Below are 21,307 nucleotides of genomic sequence, written 5' to 3'. Positions count from 1 at the left end.
TTTTTAAAATTTTTATTTATATTAATTGGAGGCTAATTACTTTACAGTATTTTGGTGGGTTTTGCCATACATTGACATGAATCAGCCATGGGTGTACATGTGTCCCCCATCCTGAACCCCGCTCCCACCTCCCTCCCTATCCCATCCCTCTGGGTTGTCCCAGTGCCCCGGCTTTGAGTGCCCTGTTTCATGCATCAAACTTGGACTGCTCATCTATTTCACATATGGTAATATAAATGTTTCAGTGCTATTCTCTCAAATCATCCCACCCTTGCCTTCTCAAAACAGAGTCCAAAAGTCTGTTCTTTATATCTGTGTCTCTTTTGCTGTCTCATGTATAGGGTCATCATTACCATCTTTCTAAAGTCCATATATAGGTGTCAATGTACTGTATTGGTGTTTTTCTTGCTGACTACTTCACTCTGTATAATAGGCTCCAGTTTCATCTACCTCATTAGAACTGATTCAAATGCTTTCTTTTTAATAGCTGAGTAATATTCCATTGTGTACCACAGCTTTCTTATCCATTCATCTGCTGATGGACATCTAGGTTGCTTCCATGTCCTAGCTATTGTAGACAGTACTGCAGTGAACGTTGGGGTACACATGTCTCTTTCAATTATGGTTTCCTCAGTGTGTATGCCCAGCAGTGGGATTGCTGGGTCCTATGGCAGTTCTATTTCCAGTTTTTTTAAGGAATCTCCACACTGTTCTCCATAGTGGCTATACTAGTTTGCATTCCCACCAACAGTGTAAGAGGGTTCCCTTTTCTCCACACCCTCTCCAGCATTTATCGTTTGTAGACTTTTTGATAGCAGCCGTTCTGACCAGTATGAGATGGTTCCTCATTGTGGTTTTGATTTGCATTTCTCTGATAATGAGTGATATTGAGTATCTTTTCATATGTTTTTTAGCCATCTGTATGTCTTCTTTGGAGAAACGTCTGTTTAGTTCTTTGGCCCATTTTTTGATCGGGTCATTTATTTTTCTGGTATTGAGTTGAACAAGATGCTCATACATTTTTGAGGTTAATTATTTGTCAGTTTCTTCATTTGCTATTACTTTCTCCCATTCTGAACCCTGTCTTTTCACCCTGCTTATAGTTTCCTTCGTTGTGAAAAAGCTTTTAGGTTTAATTAGGTCCCATTTGTTTATTTTTGCTTTTATTTCCATTCTCTGGGAGGTGGGTCATAGAGGATCCTGCTGTGATTTATGTCGGAGTGTGTTTTGCCTATGTCTTCCTCTAGGAGTTTTATAGTTTCTAGTCTTAGGTTTAGATCTTTAATCCATTTTGAGTTTATTTTTGTGTATGGTGTTAGAAAGTGTTCTAGTTTCATTCTTTTACAGGTGGTTGACCACTTTACAGGTGGTTTCCCAGCACCACTTGCTAAAGAGATTGTCTTTTCTCCATTGTATATTATTGCCTCTTCTGTCAAACATAAGGTGTCCATAGGTGTGTGGATTTATCTCTGGGCTTTCTGTTTTGTTCCATTGATCTTTATTTCTGTCTTTGTGCCAGGATCATATTGTCTTGATGATCATAGCTTTGTAGTATAGTCTGAAGTCAGGCAGGTTGATTCCTCCAGGTCCATTCTTCTTTCTCAAGATTGCTTTGGCTATTCGAGGTTTTTTGTATTTCCATACAAATTGTGAAATTGTTTGTTCTAGTTCTCTGAAAAATACCATTGGGAGCTTGATAGGGATTGCATTGAATCTGTAGATTGCTTTGGGTAGTATACTCTTTTCACTGTATTTATTCTTCTGATCCATGAACATGGTATATTTCTCCATCAATTTGTGTCATCTTTGATTTCTTTCATCAGTATTTCATAGTTTTCTATATACAGGTCTTTTGTTTCTTTCAGTAGATTTATTCCTAAGTATTTTATTCTTTTCATCTCAATGGTGAATGGGATTGTTTCCTTAATTTTGCTTTCTGTTTTCTCATTGTTAGTATATAGGAATGCAAGGCATTTCTTTGTATTAATTTTATATCCTGCAACTTTACTATATTCATTGATTGATTTTCTGGTGGTGTCTTTAGGGTTTTCTATGTAGAGGATCATGTCATCTGCAAACAATGAGAGTTTTACTTCTTTTCCAATCTGGATTCCTTTTATTTCTTTTTCTTCTCTGATTGCTATGGCCAGAACTACCAAAACTATGTTGAACAATAGTGGTGAGAGTGGGCACCCTTGTATTGTTCCTGAATTTAGGAGAAATGCTTTCAATTTTTCACCATCGAGGGTAATGTTTGCCGTGGATTTATCATATATGGTTTTTATTATGTTGAAGTATGTTCCTTCTGTGCCTGCTTTCTGGAGAGTTTTTATCATAAATGGGTGTTGAATTTTGTCAAAGGCTTTCTCTGAATCTATTGAGATATTCATATGGTTTTTATGTTTCAATTTGTTAATGTGGTGTATATATCACATTGATTGCTTTGTAAATCTTGAAGAATCCTTGCATCCCTGGGATTAAGCCCACTTGGTCATGATGCATGATCTTTTTAATATGTTGTTGGATTCTGTTCGCTAGAATTTTGTTGAGGATTTTTGCATCTATGTTCATCAGTGATATTGGCCTGTAGTTTTCTTTTTTTGTGGCATCTTTGTCTGGTTTTGGTATTAGGGTGATGGTGGCCTCATAGAATGAGTTTGGGTGTTTACCTTCCTCTGCAATTTTCTGGCTCTTTTAATTTTTGGTCTAATTCACCTGTGAAGCCATCTGGTCCTGGGCTTTTTGTTTGTTGGAAGATTTTTTATTACAGTTTCAATTTCTGTGTATATGTTAGGTCTGTTAAGATTTTCTTTTTTTTTCCTGGTTCAGTTTTGGACGGTTATACTTTTCTAAGAGTTCATCCATTTCTTCCAAGTTGTCCATTCTAGTGGCATATAGTTGCTTATGACCCTTTGTATTTCTGTGTTGTTGGTTGTGATTTCTCCATTTTCATTTCTAATTTTGTTGATTTGATTCTTCTCCCTTTTTCTCTTGATGAGTATGGCTAATGGTTTGTCTATTTTATTTATCTTCTCAAAGAACTAGTTTTCAGTTTCGTTGATTTTTGCTTTAGTCTCCTTTGTTTCTTTTTCATTTATTTCTGCTCTAATTTTTATGATTTCTTTCCTTCTACTAACCCTGGGGTTCTTCATTTCTTCTTTTTTTAGTTACTTTAAGTGTAAAGTTAGGTTATTTATTTGATTTTTCTCTTGTTTCTTGATGTAAGCTTGTATTGCTATGAACCTTCCCCTTAGCACTGCTTTTACTGAATCCCATAAGTTTTGGATTGTTGTTTTCATTTTCATTTGTTTTTATGCATATTTTTATTTCCTTTTTGACTTCTTCCTTGATTTGTCGATTAGCAATACTTTCAAATAGTTTACCTAACTTATTAATGATCCAGCCATCGTAACAATATTTATTTTGTTGAAAATAAAGATAGATTTTGTTTTGACCTTCTAACACATTGGCTTTAAAATGCTTGTGTTTCTTTTAAGATTAAGTGGTTAAAATGTCAGATCGACTACATGGTGCTTATAGTATTTATATGCCTAATATGTGTTTCTTTAAAGAGTGTTCGTTTGCTAAACAAAGCAAAGAAATTATTGCCACATAGATAAGTGTATACTCTTTCTGTCTAGAAGCTGGTTAGAGTACTGCCCTGTAAAATTTTGAAGATTTTAGGGGAAGAGAAGGGGAAGAGAAGGGAAGAGAAGGGAAACTTTGCTTAGTAATAAATACAAATTTTATTGAATCAGAATTGCTTTCAGACAAATATATTTTTTTCACAGTTGAATTCTAATTCAGAAATGAATGTCAGAGAATGATAACAGTTTTTCTATTTCTCCCAGGTATTAAAGGTACATCCCTAAAATTCATTTCTTCTTTATTGTACTTTTTAAGTGTGTATACCTTCAAAATAAGGCATTTCATTTAAGCAGACTTGTAACTATTATTAAACCAAGGATTCTTTAAATATTATTAGCCAAGCAAATTTTATTTGGACAGAACCTATAAAATGATTCTACAGCAGAACTGTAAATCTGTATGGTTAACTGTTTATTGGTTAATGGTCTCTCTGTAACATTAATAATAGAAATCATCACATTGCAGTATTTTGTGAGTAGACGTATAGGGGAAAAAAGGTGAGAAAGGACCATTTTAAAATAGTATGTTGACAATACCATAAAGAAATTATGCTTCAATTACAAATAAATAAATTTTTAAAAAAAGAAATATTGGAGTCCATATTTACCTGCTTATATGCCAGGAATTGTTCTAAGCATTAGGAATATGACAGTAAGTAAAAAAAGGGAAAGAGAAATAGGGTATTGAATTCCATTGGCAAGAATGTTTCATGCCATAGCTTACAGAAGTGTGATTTCTGAAAAAGTTATATTAATTTTTATGTGTATTTAGAGTTGAACTTTTGAAAAAATACTATACTTCAAATAGTGTTTCATAACAGTTTGCTATAGATATTATTGGAACTTTTTTGTTCAGAACTTGGGAGTCTTGTGATAGTATCTATTGTAGCAACCTGCCCTTCTCTTTAGCTCCAATTTGATGTTTAAAGTATTAGAGTACTTTGATTTGAGGGGCAACAGGGTATGGAGAGGGAAGGGAATTTTCAGAAGACTCCAGGCAAGAACACTGGAGTGGGTTCTTGGAGTGAAAAGTTAAAGTGAAGTCGCCTAGTCGTGTCCGACTCTTCGCAACCCCATGGACTGCAGCCCATCAGACTCCTCCGTCCATAGGATTTTCCAGGCAAGAGTACTGGAGTGGGTGCCATCGCCTTCTCAGAATCACTTCATAGATAGCCTGAAATCACTTGAGCATTCTACTAATTTGAATATACCTGAGAAAAAATTTACCAGAATCATAGTGGCACAAACATTTTCCCTTCCTCATGATATAATATTAAATCCTCAGTGTCTTGAGCTTCCCCTGTGGCTCAGTGGTATAGAATCCACCTGCCAATGTAGGAGAGGCAGGTTCGATCCCTGAGTTGGGAAGATTCCCCTGGAGAAAGAAATATCAACCCACTCCAGTATTCTTGCCTGGACAGTCCCATAGACAGAGGAGCCTGGCAGGCTACAGTCCACAGGATTGGAAAGAGTAACATGACTTAGCAACACTAAATAACAACACCTCAGTGTCTTAGGATGCCTGCACCTATTCAATGAAAGAATAGCTTAGTGAACCCCAAGAACTATCTCCGAGATTCTGAAGAAATCTGTGTGATAGGTAGCCATTTTTTTCCCTCCATGCTAATCCTAACAACAGTATTTCCTGTCCCCCTCCCATTATTTCTGTTCCTTGCTGGTATGCCCCTTCAAGGAAGTGAAAATTAGCTAGTTAAGTGCCAGGTAACAATGTACCTGTTTTTTAAAACAAGGACTTAGCAGCAACTTCCTGCTCATAGCCACAAGTGAAGTCTGGGAAAGGTGGAACATCCTGGAAAGGTAATGATGGTACCAGAAAGTGTTCTGTCCAAGAACAAATGGAACTATGGTGGTTCGTGTGTGTCTGTCAGATAAGAGGAAACATCAGGAGGCAGACTGAGATGGGTTCCATTGCTTTGTCTTCGGAGAAGATGGTTAGGGAATTTCTGGATTTTATTACTAGAATTAGGAGAATTCCTAATTACTACTTTTCCAAGAATCATTTCAGGGACTTCCTGGTAGTCCAGGAGCTAAGACTCCAAGCTTCTAGTGCAGGGGGCTTGGGTTCAATCTCTGGTCAGGAAACTAAATCCCACGTGCCACAACTAAGACCTGGCATAGCCAAGTAAATAAATAAATAAATTTAAAATAAAAGAATCATTTCAACACGGAGCATGCTAGGGCTTTCAAAGCACTAGGCCTGTGGTCTCAAACACAGAGTGCCCACAGATTTCTTTGTACCTGTCAGAAAATATGATTTTGTTTTCATTTCTTGACTTTTCTTCTCAATTCCCTCCCACCTTTATATAAGGATAGTTATATAGAATTATTAAAACCAAAGCTCTTTAGAATGTAATATTAGGCAGATTTCAGTGGTAACTTTCTTCCATTGTTTAAACTAGTATAAGTTTACTTAGGTATGTAATCTCTTAAGATCCTTTCCAGTACCTACAAGTTTCTTATGAAATGAAGAAGAAACAATTTCCAGAAGAGTATAATCAAAAGGTGGATTATTGATTGAGGGGGTAAGAAAGAGGTCTCCTGTGTCTGCGAGAGTAAATAGCTTTTTATTTGGGAGAAGGAGTGTTAACTCTGATCATGTTGAAAAATGTCAAAATGATATAAAAGTATTAAAAACAACTCATGTTTCTTGAGTTACCCTTTCCAGAAATATCCATGCATATATTAGGTTAAACCCTATCAACTTGCCATTTTCATAGATGAAAATCTATCAGGTATTCGCAATTCCATACCTATGATCAAATATATATATATATACACACACACACACACACACACACACACAAATTGCATATTAATAACTATAGTTTACTTTTATCAAGCACTTAGAATGTATTATCTTTGTTAGTTTTTGTTAACTCCTCTACTATTATTTTCTCTAAATGAAAAAATTCAGGTATAAGGAAGATGACTTTTCCAGAGTTCCACAGTTAGTAAGTAGAGAACCCCAGATACATATCAAAAAATTTGATGTTTGTCTGTACTCTTAACCACTATAATGGGATCATCCTAAAAGTACTATTTTACAACTTGTGAAACAGTGTATATGAACATTTTCCTGTGTTGGTTATATACTTTTGTGCCAATTCTGTTATCCACTGATAGACATTTAAAATATTTTCATTTGTTTATTATAAATAGTTAGCATTCTCTGTCATCATGTACCCATTTATTTTGCCGACTTGATTTCTAGAAGTGGGACTTCTGGGTCAAAGGATATTCACATCTTAAATTTTAATAAATATTTCCATGTTAATTTCCAAGAAGTTTATGCCGGTTTCCACCACTGCGTGAATGCCTATTTTCCCATCCATTTGTTAGTAACAGATGTGATCAGACATTTCAAAATGTTCCAGTTTCTGCAACTTTTCATTTATTGTATCTATGCCACTTCTCTCTGCCCTCTTCAAAGGTTGAGGTTCTGTTTATGTATGGAACATGGTGCAGGAGTGTGAACAACCTCTAAGATAGCCTATAAGGAGAATATTTGGATTTTTGAAATTTTATTTAAGCATTAAAAATAATTTATGGACAGTTTTTTTCATACCTTAGAAATGGGTGTATTTTGAAACAGACAACCAAGTTGAATTCTTCAGGGTATTTGAACAATCAGTCTTACATAGATGTTATTTTGTTTACCATATTTACTAGTTTTCATGATTTGAGGGTGTAGGTAGATTAGAATTGAAATATTAAGCATGAAATGATTCGGGGAACACAGCAGTTTAAAATCTACTAGGGGACAAATAGAATTAGATATTTTAACAGGTTTGTTTCTATAAATATCATGTAGCTACATTAGAATTGAGAGCATGTATCATTTTAGATAAAGAAGCTTTTTATGTTTTGAGGTATATTTTTTCACATTTAATTTTGTTTCCACTTTCATTAACAAATCTGCCTCTTTTTCATAAATGACTTAAACATAAATCTGAATTTTAGTTGGATCTTTAAAATTTTCCAGAGATTCAAAGGCTGACTCTTTATCAGCTATCTTCAGGGACTGCCTGTGAAATAAGTTGAATTGCACATTATGGGTTTATCTTTCATCCTTCCCAAATCCCCTTTAAAAGATAGTAAAGGAGAGAAAAAAACATAAAAACACAAGAATAAAGAAAAGAGAAAACAGTAATACAAGTATTTACTTAGTTAAAATAACCCTAAATTTCTCTGTGAAATATTCCTAAATAAAATATTCAGATTTTCAATTAATGTTGTCAGTTAAAACCCAGGTTTTCATGGAAAACAGTGTATCTGCCTTAAGTATTGCAGCAGTACCTAGTTAGAATATGTTCTTGAATTTCTATTTATGCAGTTTTTACTAAGAATTGTAGACAGTTTTGAAAACAGTAAATATAAGTTGTTACTGAAATGTTTACTACAACTTGTTTGTTTGACTTATCAGACTGTGCCACTTGTTTGTATTTTTATTAAAAAAAATTTTTTTTGTTTGTATTTTTAGTTGAGATAAATTCATGTATCACACCAGCACTTCTTATGCTTAGTATTTTCATGATTTATCATTTCTCTGTTCTTTTACTTCCAACCTATCTGTGTCTTTATTTAAAGCTGGTTTCTCTTGGCTAGGGCTAAGTCACTTCAGTCGTGGACTCTTTGCCTCCCTATAGACCTTTCAGTCATATCCTCTGTCCATGGGGTTCTCCAGGCAAGAATGCTAGAGTGGGTTGCTGTGCCCTCCTCCAGGGGATCTTCCCAGGGATCAAACCTGCATCTCTTCGTCTCCTGCATTGGCAGCAGGGTTCTTTATCATTAGTGCCGCCTAAAGTAGCGCGTAATTGAGTTTTGAATTTGTATCCAGTATGAAAATTTATTTGGACAATTGAGTTCATTTACATTTAATGCAGTTATTACTGTGATTGGATTTGAGTCTCAGTTCAGTTCAGTTCAGTAGCTCAGTCATGTCCGACTCTGCAACCCCATGAATCACAGCAGGCCAGGCCTCCCTGTCCATCACCAACTCCTGGAGTTCACTGAGACTCAACGTCCATCGAGTCAGTGATGCCATCCAGCCATCTCATCCTCTGTCGTCCCATTCTCCTCCTGCCCCCAATCCCTCCCAGCATCAGAGTCTTTTCCAATGAGTCAACTCTTCGCATGAGGTGGCCAAAGTACTGGAGTTTCAGCTTTAGCATCATTCCTTCCAAAGAAATCCCAGGGCTGATCTCCTTCAGAATGGACAGGTTGGATCTCCTTGCAGTCCAAGGCACTCTCAAGAGTCTTCTCCAACACCACAGTTCAAAAGCATCAATTCTTCGGCGCTCAGCCTTCTTCACAGTCCAACTCTCACATCCATACATGACCACAGGAAAAGCCATAGCCTTGACTAGACGAACCTTTGTTGGCAAAGTGATGTCTCTGCTTTTGAATATGCTATCTAGGTTGGTCATAACTTTCCTTCCAAGGAGTAAGCATGTTTTAATTTCATGGCTGCAGTCACCATCTGCAGTGATTTTGGAGCTCAAAAAAATAAAGTCTGACACTGTTTCCATTGTTTCCCCATCTATTTCCCATGAAGTGATGGGACCGGATGCCATGATCTTCATTTTCTGAATGTTGAGCTTTAAGCCCACTTTTTCACTCTCCACTTTCACTTTCATCAAGAGGCTTTTTAGTTCCTCTTCACTTTCTGCCATAAGGGTGGTGTCATCTGCATATCTGAGCTTATTGATATTTCTCCCGCCAATCTTGATTCCAGCTTGTGTTTCTTCCAGTCCAGCGTTTCTCATGATGTACTCTGCATAGAAGTTAAATAAGCAGGGTGACAGTATACAGCCTTGACATACTCCTTTTCCTATTTGGAACCGGTCTGTTATTCCATGTCCAGTTCTAACTGTTGCTTCCTGACCTGCATACAGATTTCTCAAGAGGCAGATCAGGTGGTCTGGTATTCCTATCTCTTTCAGAATTTTCCACAGTTTATTGTGATCCACACAGTCAAAGGCTTTGGCATAGTCAATAAAGCAGAAATAGATGTTTTTCTGGAACTCTCTTGCTTTTTTGATGAGCCAGCAGATGTTGGCAATTTGGTCTCTGGTTCCTCTGCCTTTTCTAAAACCAGCTTGAACATCAGGAAGTTCACGGTTCACATATTGCTGAAGCCTGGCTTGGAGAATTTTGAGCATTACTTTACTAGCGTGTGAGATGAGTGCAATTGTGCTGTAGTTTGAGCATTCTTTGGCATTGCCTTTCTTTGGGATTGGAATGAAAACTGACCTTTTCCAGTCCTGTGGCTGGCTACTGCTGATTTGAGTCTACCATATTGCTAATTTGTTTGTCCTTGTTTTTGTTGCTGTTATTGTTTCTCCATTCTTTTCATCTTTTGAGTTAATCAAGTAGTGTTTTAGTATACCATTCTATATCCTCTTTTAACTTTTTAACTATACCTCTTTTGTTTTTTTTTAATGATTGCTATACAGATTTGTCTAAAGGTACAGTAAATATTGTTAACTGCTTACACTCAATCTTGAATGAATGCCACTTCACATACCATGTAAAAACCTTTTAACTGTAGAATTCCATTATATAAATCCCTCCCCTCCTTTGTGTTATTTGTCTTCACCTGTTTTACTTCTGTATGTTTTAACCTCCATAATACATTGTTATTACTTGGTCATATATCGCTTAAAGAATTTATGAAAATAAAAACAGCTTTTTAACATTTATCATTTCTAGTGCTCTTTCATTTTCCCTGTAAATTCATTTCTTTCTAGTATCATTTTCTGTCAGTCTGTATGCAATTAGTCAACTCTAGAATTACCAGAGTTTCAATTAAACAAAGCTACTATTAATACATTTGAATATACTGGTAAACCTATCTTTGCTTGTGAGGCACAGCAATCCTTACAGATACTGTAGCTTTTTTTTTTTTTTTAAACATTTACAATCCTGAAAGGATAAAATTAAAGCTGGCTCTGAAAGAAAAATCTTTTACTGGCAATCCTTTAAAGAAATTCTCATAGAATAATAGATAAAACTTGTTTCTGGACATAGTTTACTTGAGTTTTTGGAGGACTTTATAAGTGTCTTAATTAAATGTTAAAGAAAATAACCAGAGTATGAAGAGGAAAATCCTACTGATACAGGCTTTTCAGCTTGCAGTAAGTTACCACTTTTCAGAATTGACATTTATTTGGTTGCTTGCTGTTCTTGTGTGTTGTATTACTTGGTGGGTTGAAGACTTGCTGACTCTTTGGAGAAAGTGACAGAAAATAGCCTTTTGAGTAAATACCGTCTGGTGGCAGCTTTGTGGGGATGAATAATGTAGAAGAACAAGTCATCAAAAGACTTTACCTTTCAGGTGTTCTCCCAGATTTATTTGGCTTAAAGGTAAGAATAGCAGCAGGATCTTGATTTAAAAGCCCATAGTATGGCTCATTTTCACTGTTCTGGTCATTCACATAACTGATATTATTGAGTCATACTTTGTGCAGAAGTGTACATGTTGATTGGATAGCAGCTAAGTGCCATATATATAAAATATTCACAAGTCCAAAATCCTTCCTTTCCAGTGAGTGGGCAAGTTATTAGGTAGTTGTGTTGCATTGAACACATGTGATGGTAAAGTAGAGAGCACTGAAGTCCCCGGGAGATGCCCCTCATCTCAGCCAGGGCTAAGTGTGTTTGTAACACTGGAAAAACATGTTACCTGAGTTGAGTCTTGAAGAACTTAGTCAAGTGCTGTGATACAAGGGTTGGACAGAGATTGGAGAAGGAATCCCAAGAGGAGAGAAGTAACTCTCTCAAACAAACTGGAGAACACATGCTATGGCATGATCAATAGTTTGAGTAGTAAAAAGGAAATGAGAGATGAAAATGTGGAGAGAAGCTTTGTCATGCTCATGGTTGACTGTGTCTTGGTTAGATACTTGGACTTGGTCCTGGAGAAGATTTTTAGCCACTGGAGTGCTTTAAATAGGAAAATGGTATTACCAGATTACTTATTTGAGAAAGATCATTCTCATTGCAGTGTGAACACTGTTAATACTGAAAATAGGAAGATTTCTTAGAAGGCTGATGAAGTAATCTCAGGCATGGAAGTGAAAATGTAGAAAGATGTGGATTATTTGGAAACTATTAATGAGGTAGAACTAATAAGAAATGATAATTTGGATATAGAAGGTAGGCTTGAGGGTGACACCCAGTTTTCTGGCTTAGGCATTGGAGGTGAATGGTTTTACCACTCCTTTAAGTGAGAAAGAGAAGAGGAAAACAGGAGAAGTAATGACTTACAGCTGTCTTCCCCAGCCTCTGGTAAAGAATCCACCTGCCAATGCAGGAAACATAGGTTTGATCCCTGGGTTGGGAAGATCCCCTCGAGAAGGAAATGGCAACATACTCCAGTATTCTTGCCTGGGAAAGCCCATGGACAGAGGAGCCTGGCGGGCTACTCGCAAAAGAGTCTGACACAACTGAGTGACTAAACAACAACAAAAATGATTTTGCCGCATTCTTTATTAGGAAGTTGAACAATGAGGTCTAGAATTTAAAACGGTGTTCTTTTGGAGGTAAAGATGAGAGTGGTTATTAGCACAGGGCAACCAGTATTGTCTTTATAGCTCTCATAATTGCACAGCTAGAATTAGAATTCAGCTTTACCAAGCTGAGCCACAGTGGAAGTCCAGAATTAGAATTCAGAACCCAGGATTACGTGTCACATCAGTCCATTTAGACATATTACTTCTGTAAAAGACTGCTGAAACACAGAAACTTAGAGATGACAAAATTCTAGGGTGGAAATTAACATGCAGGGTTGTCTGTGTTCTGAAATAAATGTAGTAGAGGTGAAGGATCTATTACTTCAAGAGTTTTGCTTGTTGACCAGCAGAGGGCAGGCAACAACGTGGCTCAGTATCCGTAACTTCTGCTCCGTGTTGCCCTTCAGGCCTGGAAGCTCAGGCCTTCTAGTATAGACTTTCAGTGTTCTTGTTACACGAAAGCTAGACATCCAGGACACTTTTATCTATCCTTGCTTCCAAGACTTAGAAGGTGTTTCGTTTTTGTTCTGGAGCCAGATCTGCTTTCCACTCGCTCTTCCCTACGTCTGGTTCTTATTTTTCCTTAAAGTTTAAGACTAGAGTCATCCCTTAAGAGCTGCCATGGTGACATGGGGTTAGAATAAGATCAAGAGAGTCTGAGAAATATAATGGCTCTTTGCCTTCTGGTACAAATGTCCAGCTTTTGTTCCTGGTTAACTGTTAAGATTCAAGGACATGTTTGTGTTTTTCTTGGTCTTACGATTCAGAGACTAGAATGGAAGGAATGGACATTGGCTTGTGGAGATAGTGCTGATACGCCTGGTTGGTTCTGTAAGGCAGCACTGCCACTCCTCCACTATTTGATGTGAGGAGCCCATGAAAACCTTCCTGTCCCAGGGCACATCCTTCATCCACTTGCTGTATGTCTGTAATACCCATTAGTTTCCTTTGTAGCTTTAAGCATTCAAAGCTCAACTTAAATTTAAAATTTTCACAAAGAGGGACACGGATGGGGTGGCAGGACAAATTATCGATATTTCTTTAACCAGGACTTACAAGAATAGGACTTAGGCAGGAACGTGTAATTGGATTTAACTAGGGGGTGCAAGAAAGATCTTGGAACTAGGGTTACACTGTTTCCAATTTACAAACAGTGCCTCCAAACTGACAAATGACATTTATAGAGAATATACTGTATGCCAGGCATTGTTGCTATTTAATCCTTAGGCCAGTCTTATAATCTCAGTTACTATTCCTGTTTTGCAGATTAGGAAACTAAAGCACAGAGAAGTTAAGTAATTTTTCTGAGGTTACTGTGGAGGAGACAACCTATATGCACCACCATTCAATCCTCCTCTGTATTTTAATTTTTTCATTTATTTATTAATTTATTTTTGACTCTGCTGAGTCTTCATTGCTGCATATAGGCAGGGTCCGGGCTTCTCGTTGCGGTGGCTTCTCTTGTTGCAGAGCACGGACCGTAGGGGTGCACAGGCTCAGTAGTTGTGGCATGTAGGCTTAGTTGCTCCACAGCACGTAGAATCTTCCTAGACCAGGATCAAAACCATGTTCCCTGCATTGGCAGATGGATTCTTAACCACTGGACCACCCAGGAAGTCCCCCAGATGACTTGAATTAGTACATGGGCTAGAATTCGCTAGTATAGCAGTAACATAATTTAAGAAAACATAGGTAGAGACACTTTTAAAAGTTTTACCTCACAGCACCTACCTGCTGTATTGAGAAATATGCATAATTGGTTATTTTTAATTACTTATTGATAACTGACAGTGTTCAAGTGTTCCTTATTAGATCAAAAAAGTTCCTCTAAAAATATGAAACTTTGTTTACTGATATAATTGAACAACTTAATGAAGAATATTCATTGGAAGGACTGATGCTGAGGCTGAGACTCCAATACTTTGGCCACCTCGTGCAAAGAGTTGACTCACTGGAAAAGACCCTGATGCTGGGAGGGACTGGAGACAGGAGGAGAAGGGGACGACAGAGGATGAGATGGCTGGATGGCATCACCGCTCGATGCACATGAGTTTGAATGAACTCCGGGAGTTGGTGATGGACAGGGAGGCCTGGTGTGCTGCGATTCATGGGGTCACAAAGAGTCGGACATGACTGAGCGACTGAACTGAACTAAATGCAGGCTAACTTAATTGACCTGGAAGTTTTAGAGAATGCTTACATTTAGGTTTGGTTATGCTTCTGAAAACATCTGTTGTACACTTAGTAAGTGAATTATTTCTTTCATCTTCATTGAATTTCATCTTCTCTTTTCTCCTCTTTTCATCTAAATGAAGAATACAAATTAAGGAGTATCTTCATGTAGAAAGTCGATTGGGAAAACCTTCTATTTCAGAAACAAATAGTACATTGTCCCAAGAGGTTTTTTTTTTTTCCTTCTTACAACTTCTCGTCTCCTAACTACATTTGTGTTCTTTGGCATTGACTGAATAGCATAACCAGAAATCAGTCCTAGACAACTTTGGGCAAAAAGACTTGGTGAGAAAGAAGAAAATGAAAACTGATGGTGAGGGCAGATTTTGAGTTTTTACAACTCTGGGTTCCACCCTCCTTACCGTGGATAATTAAGAGGTAGTTGACTGTTCTTGGCCAGGTCAGTGGGAAGCTGACAAGTCAGACTGTGGATTTTCCCACATCATCAGCCTAAGAATAAAATTGTTATATATTTGTATCTAAGTTCAAGAAAGACTGGCTTTCCAAGCCAGCCACTGGTTTGGGAGAAGAGAATGCTGTCACCTTCATAGAGCTGTGAATTATAAAAGACATTTCTGTTGGGTTACTGCATGTCCCTTGGGGTTTGTTTCATTTATAACATTGCCTCAGGCCTTCTGCGGCATCCTGTTGGAATGACCTCCTTTTCAACCCTGTGCTGGCAGCTGCAATGTGGCTCTTTCCCGGGGATCCTTCAGGCTGCTCACGTGACCAACATGAACTGCGACCCCTTTGTTCCTTACCCAGATGATTAGTTTTCCTTCATTTTTCTTTTCTATTTAATAATTTTGCCTTATTTTCTGTCCTCTTTTTCCTCTTCACTTCCCTTTTTATTTATTGCATACACAAGACTTTGGGTAGCAATTTAAATTCTTTTATTGAAGTATACCATCAGTGCAGAAAAGTACACAGATCATAGGTTAGCTTACTGAATTTTCACAGCATGAACATACCATGCAGACAGTCCTCGGGTCAAGGAAGAGAACATCACCAGAATCCCAGCAAACCTTTCCTGTCCCCTTTTCTGGTTACCATTCTTCTCCCTTAAAGAGAATCGTTGTCCTGACTTCTACAGCTTTGCCTGTTTTTAAATCTAGAAATGGAATCAAACCATGTGTATTCCTTTGCACCTAGACCCTTTCATTGAACATTTTTGTGATTTGTCCATGTTAATCTGTTTATTCCTGCTGTGTAGTATTCCATTTGTGTGCATAGTCCAGAGTTTATTCTGTTCTTCATGGGCATTTGGATTGTTTCTAGTTTAGGGCCATTATGAATGGTACTGCACACATTCTCATACATGTTTTTTTATCAAAAGACATGATATATTTCTGGATATTTACATAGAAATGAAATTGCCAAGACTTAGTGTATCCATCTAACCATTTAAATTTCATGTCAAACACTGCATGGGTGATTTTTGGTGAATTCTTGGTAGGAAACATTTGTAAACATACAGATTCAGCTTCAGCATGTCTAATCTTTGGCTATGAAAAATGCTCCTAGTTAAATGTGCTGTAGTTCTAAACAGATAACTCCTATATACAACAAAATTGCCACTCAGTCATGTGTTTCATTAACTTTCGTCCTAATGTGAACTTTTATCCAGCGTTTCAAAGCTGAGTTGGTGGTCCCATTCTGTAAAAATCTTACCTGAATATTTTGACGGTGATAATTTACAAGAGTTAAGATTTCATGTTTGTTACACGGCCTCTAAGTAGCAGTGCTCTAAAAGCAGGGAAGAGTGATGTGCTGGTGCTTGACTGTCATGCTTAGTCAGAGCTACAGAGGCTGGCGCTCGTATTTGTACAGATTTGTACCAAGACACCTGCAAAGGTGATGAGAGACAGGCTCTTCACCATAGAGGGTCTCCAGGAGAAGTAACCAAGCAATTGTGTAGCCAAGAGTAATCTTTTTGTTCTTTTTTTAAAATCAGGACTTTCCAAAACTTGTTTCATGAATGCTTCTGAATAAGTTTAACTTAATGAGCGTAGAAATGTGATTGTGCTATCATATGCCTTTGAAAGGGAATAGTATCTTTGAAGGAAAGTTTATTTGTGAAATAAAATGTTCCCAGTCATTCTGTGAACATGTATGGAATTAAGTTGACTTGCTTTGACCATAGTGTTTTAGAGACCTTCAAGGGAATTTCTTTACCTTCCATCAAAATAAAAGAAGAAAAAACAAAAACAAAAAGAAAGAGGTAATAATTAAAATTTGATGGTTATAAAAATTTAGTAATGGAACCATCAGATTCACTTCCCATATTAAGTATATAGCTTTCCTTTAGAAGAAAGTCTTCTGAGGAGGGAAAGGAGAGTTGCTATTCCAGTTGAGATGGTTTTGAAACAAAGTATAGTAAAAATAAATAAAAGAATGAGAGAATAAAAGATTCATTTCTGCCAAATTATTCTGAGTATTCTATATTTTTATTTCTTCAGTCTTTTTTTAAATAGTGATGTATAGACATACTGATAAGAGAATTTAATATCTTAATACAGAAATACTGGATTTCATTCTATTTTGAATGACATTTAGAACTCACACTGGAGATTGTTCTATTTTAAATCAGTACATTCAATTGAGAAAGTATTGCTGATGATCTATGTTGTCCTGTGTACTTGGCTAAGCCCTAGATGACATAGAAATAATAGTTCCTGTCCTCAGAAAGCTTACAATCTAGTGTGTATGGCATGTACAAATTACAGTGTAAAGCAGTTGCCACAGAGAGAATTCTTGCAGGAAAGGAGAAGGCAAGTAGACCCATTTGAAGTGAGTCTTAAAGGATAGGTAGATTGGTCTGGAATGGCCTTTTGCTGATCTTGGCAGTGAGAAGTAAGGCTAAAGGGGAGCAGGTAATGAGTTTGTACCTGATATGGTATCCCAGGTGACACAGTGAATCTACCTGCCAAGGCAGGAGATGCAGGTTCAATCACTGGTCTGGGAAGATCCCCTGAAGAAGGAGTTGGCAACCCACTCCAATATTCTTGCCTGGGAAGTCCCATGGACAGAAGAGCCTGGGAGACTAGAGTCCGTGAGGTCGCAGAATTGGACACAACTAAGTGACTAAGCAGCAGCACAACACAGAACAGACCAAGAGCATTCACTTTAGACCAAGTTAAGAATTGAGTCTTTGCTCAGTGTTGCTGTCTGACCTTAAACAGTTGTGTCAACCTATCCAAGGTCAGGTTCGTCATTTACTTAGTGGGGACAGCACCCAGGTAACTAGCCGCAGCATTGTTGGAAAGATGAGAATCCTGTGCAGAAGTGTAGCTCTCAGAGTATATATACCACGTGCTCAGATAGCTACTCCGGACAGAGAGGGACCTTGAAGGTTTGTAAACCATGGAGTGGTGGGATCTGAGTCACGTGAGACTTTTACTTTTATAATTGACATACAAAAGATGGCACACATTTGAAATGTGTAATCTGAAAGTTTCTTCCTCAAATACACGCCAGTGACATCATCGCCACAGTGGAGTTATGACCACATCCAGCACTCCCAAAAGTTTTTCTAAGACCTTGAAAGAACGGTCAGCCCTGCTGTGTGGGCAAAGAATGGAGTGCAGTGGAGAAGTCAGTTAAGAGGCTCTGGCTGTGGTCCAGGTAAGAGAGAGAGTGAGGGCATGAAGCAGGTGTGCCGGCCGCGGCTCCCCTGACAGCCTGCAGTGCTGGAGGACCTGGTTGAGCTCCATCGTGATGTGACCTCCAGCACCGAACTCAGGAGCCAGAGGAGAGCAGCCTCTTGCTGAGCTGACAGATTTCTCTTTGAAAGATGGCTTACTTTATACTTGCTTCTCCCTTTATTTTGTTTAGGGTTTAAAAGACAACCTGTTTGCTTCTGGGACGTCCAGTCTGACAGCCAGCAAGCAGCTGGTTCGTCCAAGAATCACGAGAATCTGCCTCAGGGACCTGATCTTCTGTATGGAGCAGGAGAGGGATATGAAGTATTCCCGAGCTCTATACCTGGCCCTCCTGAAGTGACCACAGCCCCGTCATCCAGACCCTTGCTACTTACTGCCAAAGAAGATGTCGAGAGCGTTGTTGCACATTTCAGTTTCTAGAAAATAATCACCAGTAGGGGAGACCATTGTTTACAGTTATAAACTTTTACTAAATCGTGCTTATATATCCCATGAGGTTCTTAATGACTAGGATTCAGCTTTGTCTCCTGAAAATTGGTTGTGACATACGGTTTACACCGTAGTAGGCCTCTGCCTTCGTACATGTTTAATTACAGCAAGGCTTTGTTTGTTACTGCCTGCTTCACTTGTTAACAGGTAAGGTGTCTCTCCCTGTTACATCCTGCACTGAGATGCAGGGGGACAAGAGGAGTCTTTACTTACCAGAAAACTGTATGTATTTCATCCTACACAGAACCTGACTCAAAGCGTTAGGTTTTCTGGGCTGGAATCAGAAGTTGCTAAGCTAACTATGACAGTCACCTTCTGTGGTTGAAGGTGACAAGCCACAGGGAAAGGCCCAGTGGTGACTTTGGTCAGCTGAGACCCATTGATGTCAAAACATTGATAAATGGTGATAGTTTGTGCCCGAGGTTCCCTGGTTCATGTCACTACGTGCTGCTCTGATACCAAGGGGACATCCTTGTCAGGGAAGGATGCTATACATTGAAGCTGCTGGTATACCTCATTGAAAATTGGAAAAGATAGTTTACGAAGGAATGATGGGGTACTGCCTCCAAACTGATGGAGGGAAAATGAAAAGGGACTCGTAACAGGAAATATGCTTTATACACCTAAGAGGAGGCAGATCAAATTGGAACTCCAAAGCAGCCCGTACATGTTTTGTTGACAGGGAAAAAACAAAAATCACAGCCCAACCAAAAAGGAAAATGTGTCAAACATTTTCAAATTACAGTATTTCAAAAGAAAGTTATTCTTTGTTTTGTGTATTGCTTCAAATCTCAAGAAGGATAGTTTTATAAACTCTTTTAGCCTAAGTTTTAAGCATCTTGTTGAATTAAAAAAAATCCTAATCAGTGATTAGAAATTTTTAACAATGGATTCCATTTTGGGTTCTGTACACAAAAAGTAATGTCAGCATCTTACTCTTGGAGATCTTGGCTCTGCATATATTATGAGAAGCATGTTACATGTATACTCCTCTAAAGAGGAGGCTGACATTTTTCAAAGCAAACCCTCTATTTTTTTTTTAATTCGACTTTTTTGGCATGTAGCTGGTGAAAAAATAATAACTGTAGTTAGAATCACATACAGAAAGAGTCAGTAAATCCTCCAAAGAAGGTTTTTTAAAAAAGGGGGTGGGGGAGGAAGCTGTGCTTCTTAGAAAAAGAGTTCAGGGGAAAAAAAAAAAACCTCAAGTATGTTATTCTTCATCCTGTTCTTCCCTCTGGGACTGTTATGGCCATATTCTGTACTGTAGTAAGTTTTAAATTGGCCACATTTTCTGTTTCAGCAAGTTATTATGTAAAAATGCTATAAATTATGTATATGTTTAAAAAAAGTCCTTTAAGAAGAGATCTGTACCTAAAGTTGTTTTTGTATATTTAAATGCTTAGCTTTATTTTTTGGTAAAGTGCAGCACACTCCCATATTTGTGTATAATCTTCTTGATCAGATGTTTAAAATTATTGCAAATACTTCATTAAAAAAATTATTTTATTATAAGAATAACGTTGCACAATCACTGACTTGGGCAACATCTCTGGAAGTCCGCCCATGAAGCTGGGGGCTGGGCAGTGAATCTTTCTTGGCTCGGATTGTTACTCTGGAGAATGAGCATTCTAGAACCTCACTTCAGATCCAAGCTCCTGTATCACTTTCTTTGACATAGTTGTAAATTTGCATGGTATTTGACTCACAATGAAAGCTATGCATATTCATTACAAAAGCTTTTCTTGACTCATCAAAGTTTTCTTACACAGCTATTCCTTTTTCCAAATTTATGTTTATTATACATTTTAAACTTTGGGTCATGGAGTAGATCTTACACACAAAAGGACAAACACAGTGGACCCAAGGTATTCCTCCATTCAGTTTGCAGAATGGTGGCCCTGGTGCCAATTTGATCTCTTAAGTGAATTCTCTGTGACTCACATGTTGCTGCCAATATTTTAATTCACAAAAGTATATTTCCAGTTCTTTTGAAAAATTAGATGATCTGGAATCATTAGTTGTACGCGTTTGTGTGACGACCTTCTGGAGTCAAACCACTGGCTGTCTACTTTAGATGTGAGGGCACAAGCTCACAGTCCCTTGCCTGATCGCCTTAAGCACTGACGTTTGAGGCTCTCTGCCTTCATAATATATTTACTTTGCGTGATGAAAACTAAAAGAGCAAAGTGCCAGAAATTCTCCATCTATTTACTGTGTTTAAGCAACTTTATTGGGACATGCTTTACATACAAAATTCACCATTTTATTCGTTTAATTTTAATATGACTGATGGACCTTTTAAATTATCTCTTTGCAGATATCTATAAGATTCTTCTCTTTAAAAAGGTGAATTTAACATTCTTTCAAAGCCTATATTTGTTTTTGTCTTTTTTTAACTGAAAGTTTCAATTCTATAGTTCTTTAGTGTTTTACAATTTTCAGAAGTTTCACACATACGATTCCATGTAATCCTATAATAACCCTTTCTCCCCTCCCCTCGCTCTACTGGTAACCACTAGTTTGCTCTCTATATCTATGAGGCTGCTGCTTTTTTGTTTTTATTCACTAGTTAGATTTCCATTTGTAAGTAATATCATATGGTATTTGTCTTTCTCTGACTTATTTCACTTAGCTTAATGTCCTCCCATCCATGTTACTGAAAATGCAAATTTTCATTCTTTTTTATGGCTAAGTAGTACTCCATTGTGTGTATATACATATATACATACCACATATCTAT

The 21,307-nt window shown here is 37.6% G+C and overlaps 1 protein-coding gene across 1 annotated transcript in view; it reads left to right on the top strand.

Annotated features, from left to right (window-relative positions):
* The window catches only part of TAF4B (TATA-box binding protein associated factor 4b), a 112,048-nt gene extending 92,390 nt beyond the window's left edge, over positions 1–19,658 (top strand). The window contains exon 15 of the mRNA XM_061399705.1: positions 18,248–19,658. Coding sequence (XP_061255689.1) covers positions 18,248–18,415 — 168 coding nt within the window. The 3' untranslated portion in view covers positions 18,416–19,658. The remainder of the gene's footprint in view (positions 1–18,247) is intronic.
* The last annotated feature ends 1,649 nt before the right edge of the window (positions 19,659–21,307 follow it).

The sequence above is a fragment of the Bos javanicus genome, chromosome 24, assembly GCF_032452875.1.
Source record: "Bos javanicus breed banteng chromosome 24, ARS-OSU_banteng_1.0, whole genome shotgun sequence".
NCBI classification, from domain to species: domain Eukaryota; kingdom Metazoa; phylum Chordata; class Mammalia; order Artiodactyla; family Bovidae; genus Bos; species Bos javanicus.
This window is presented reverse-complemented; position numbering and strand designations above follow the sequence as displayed.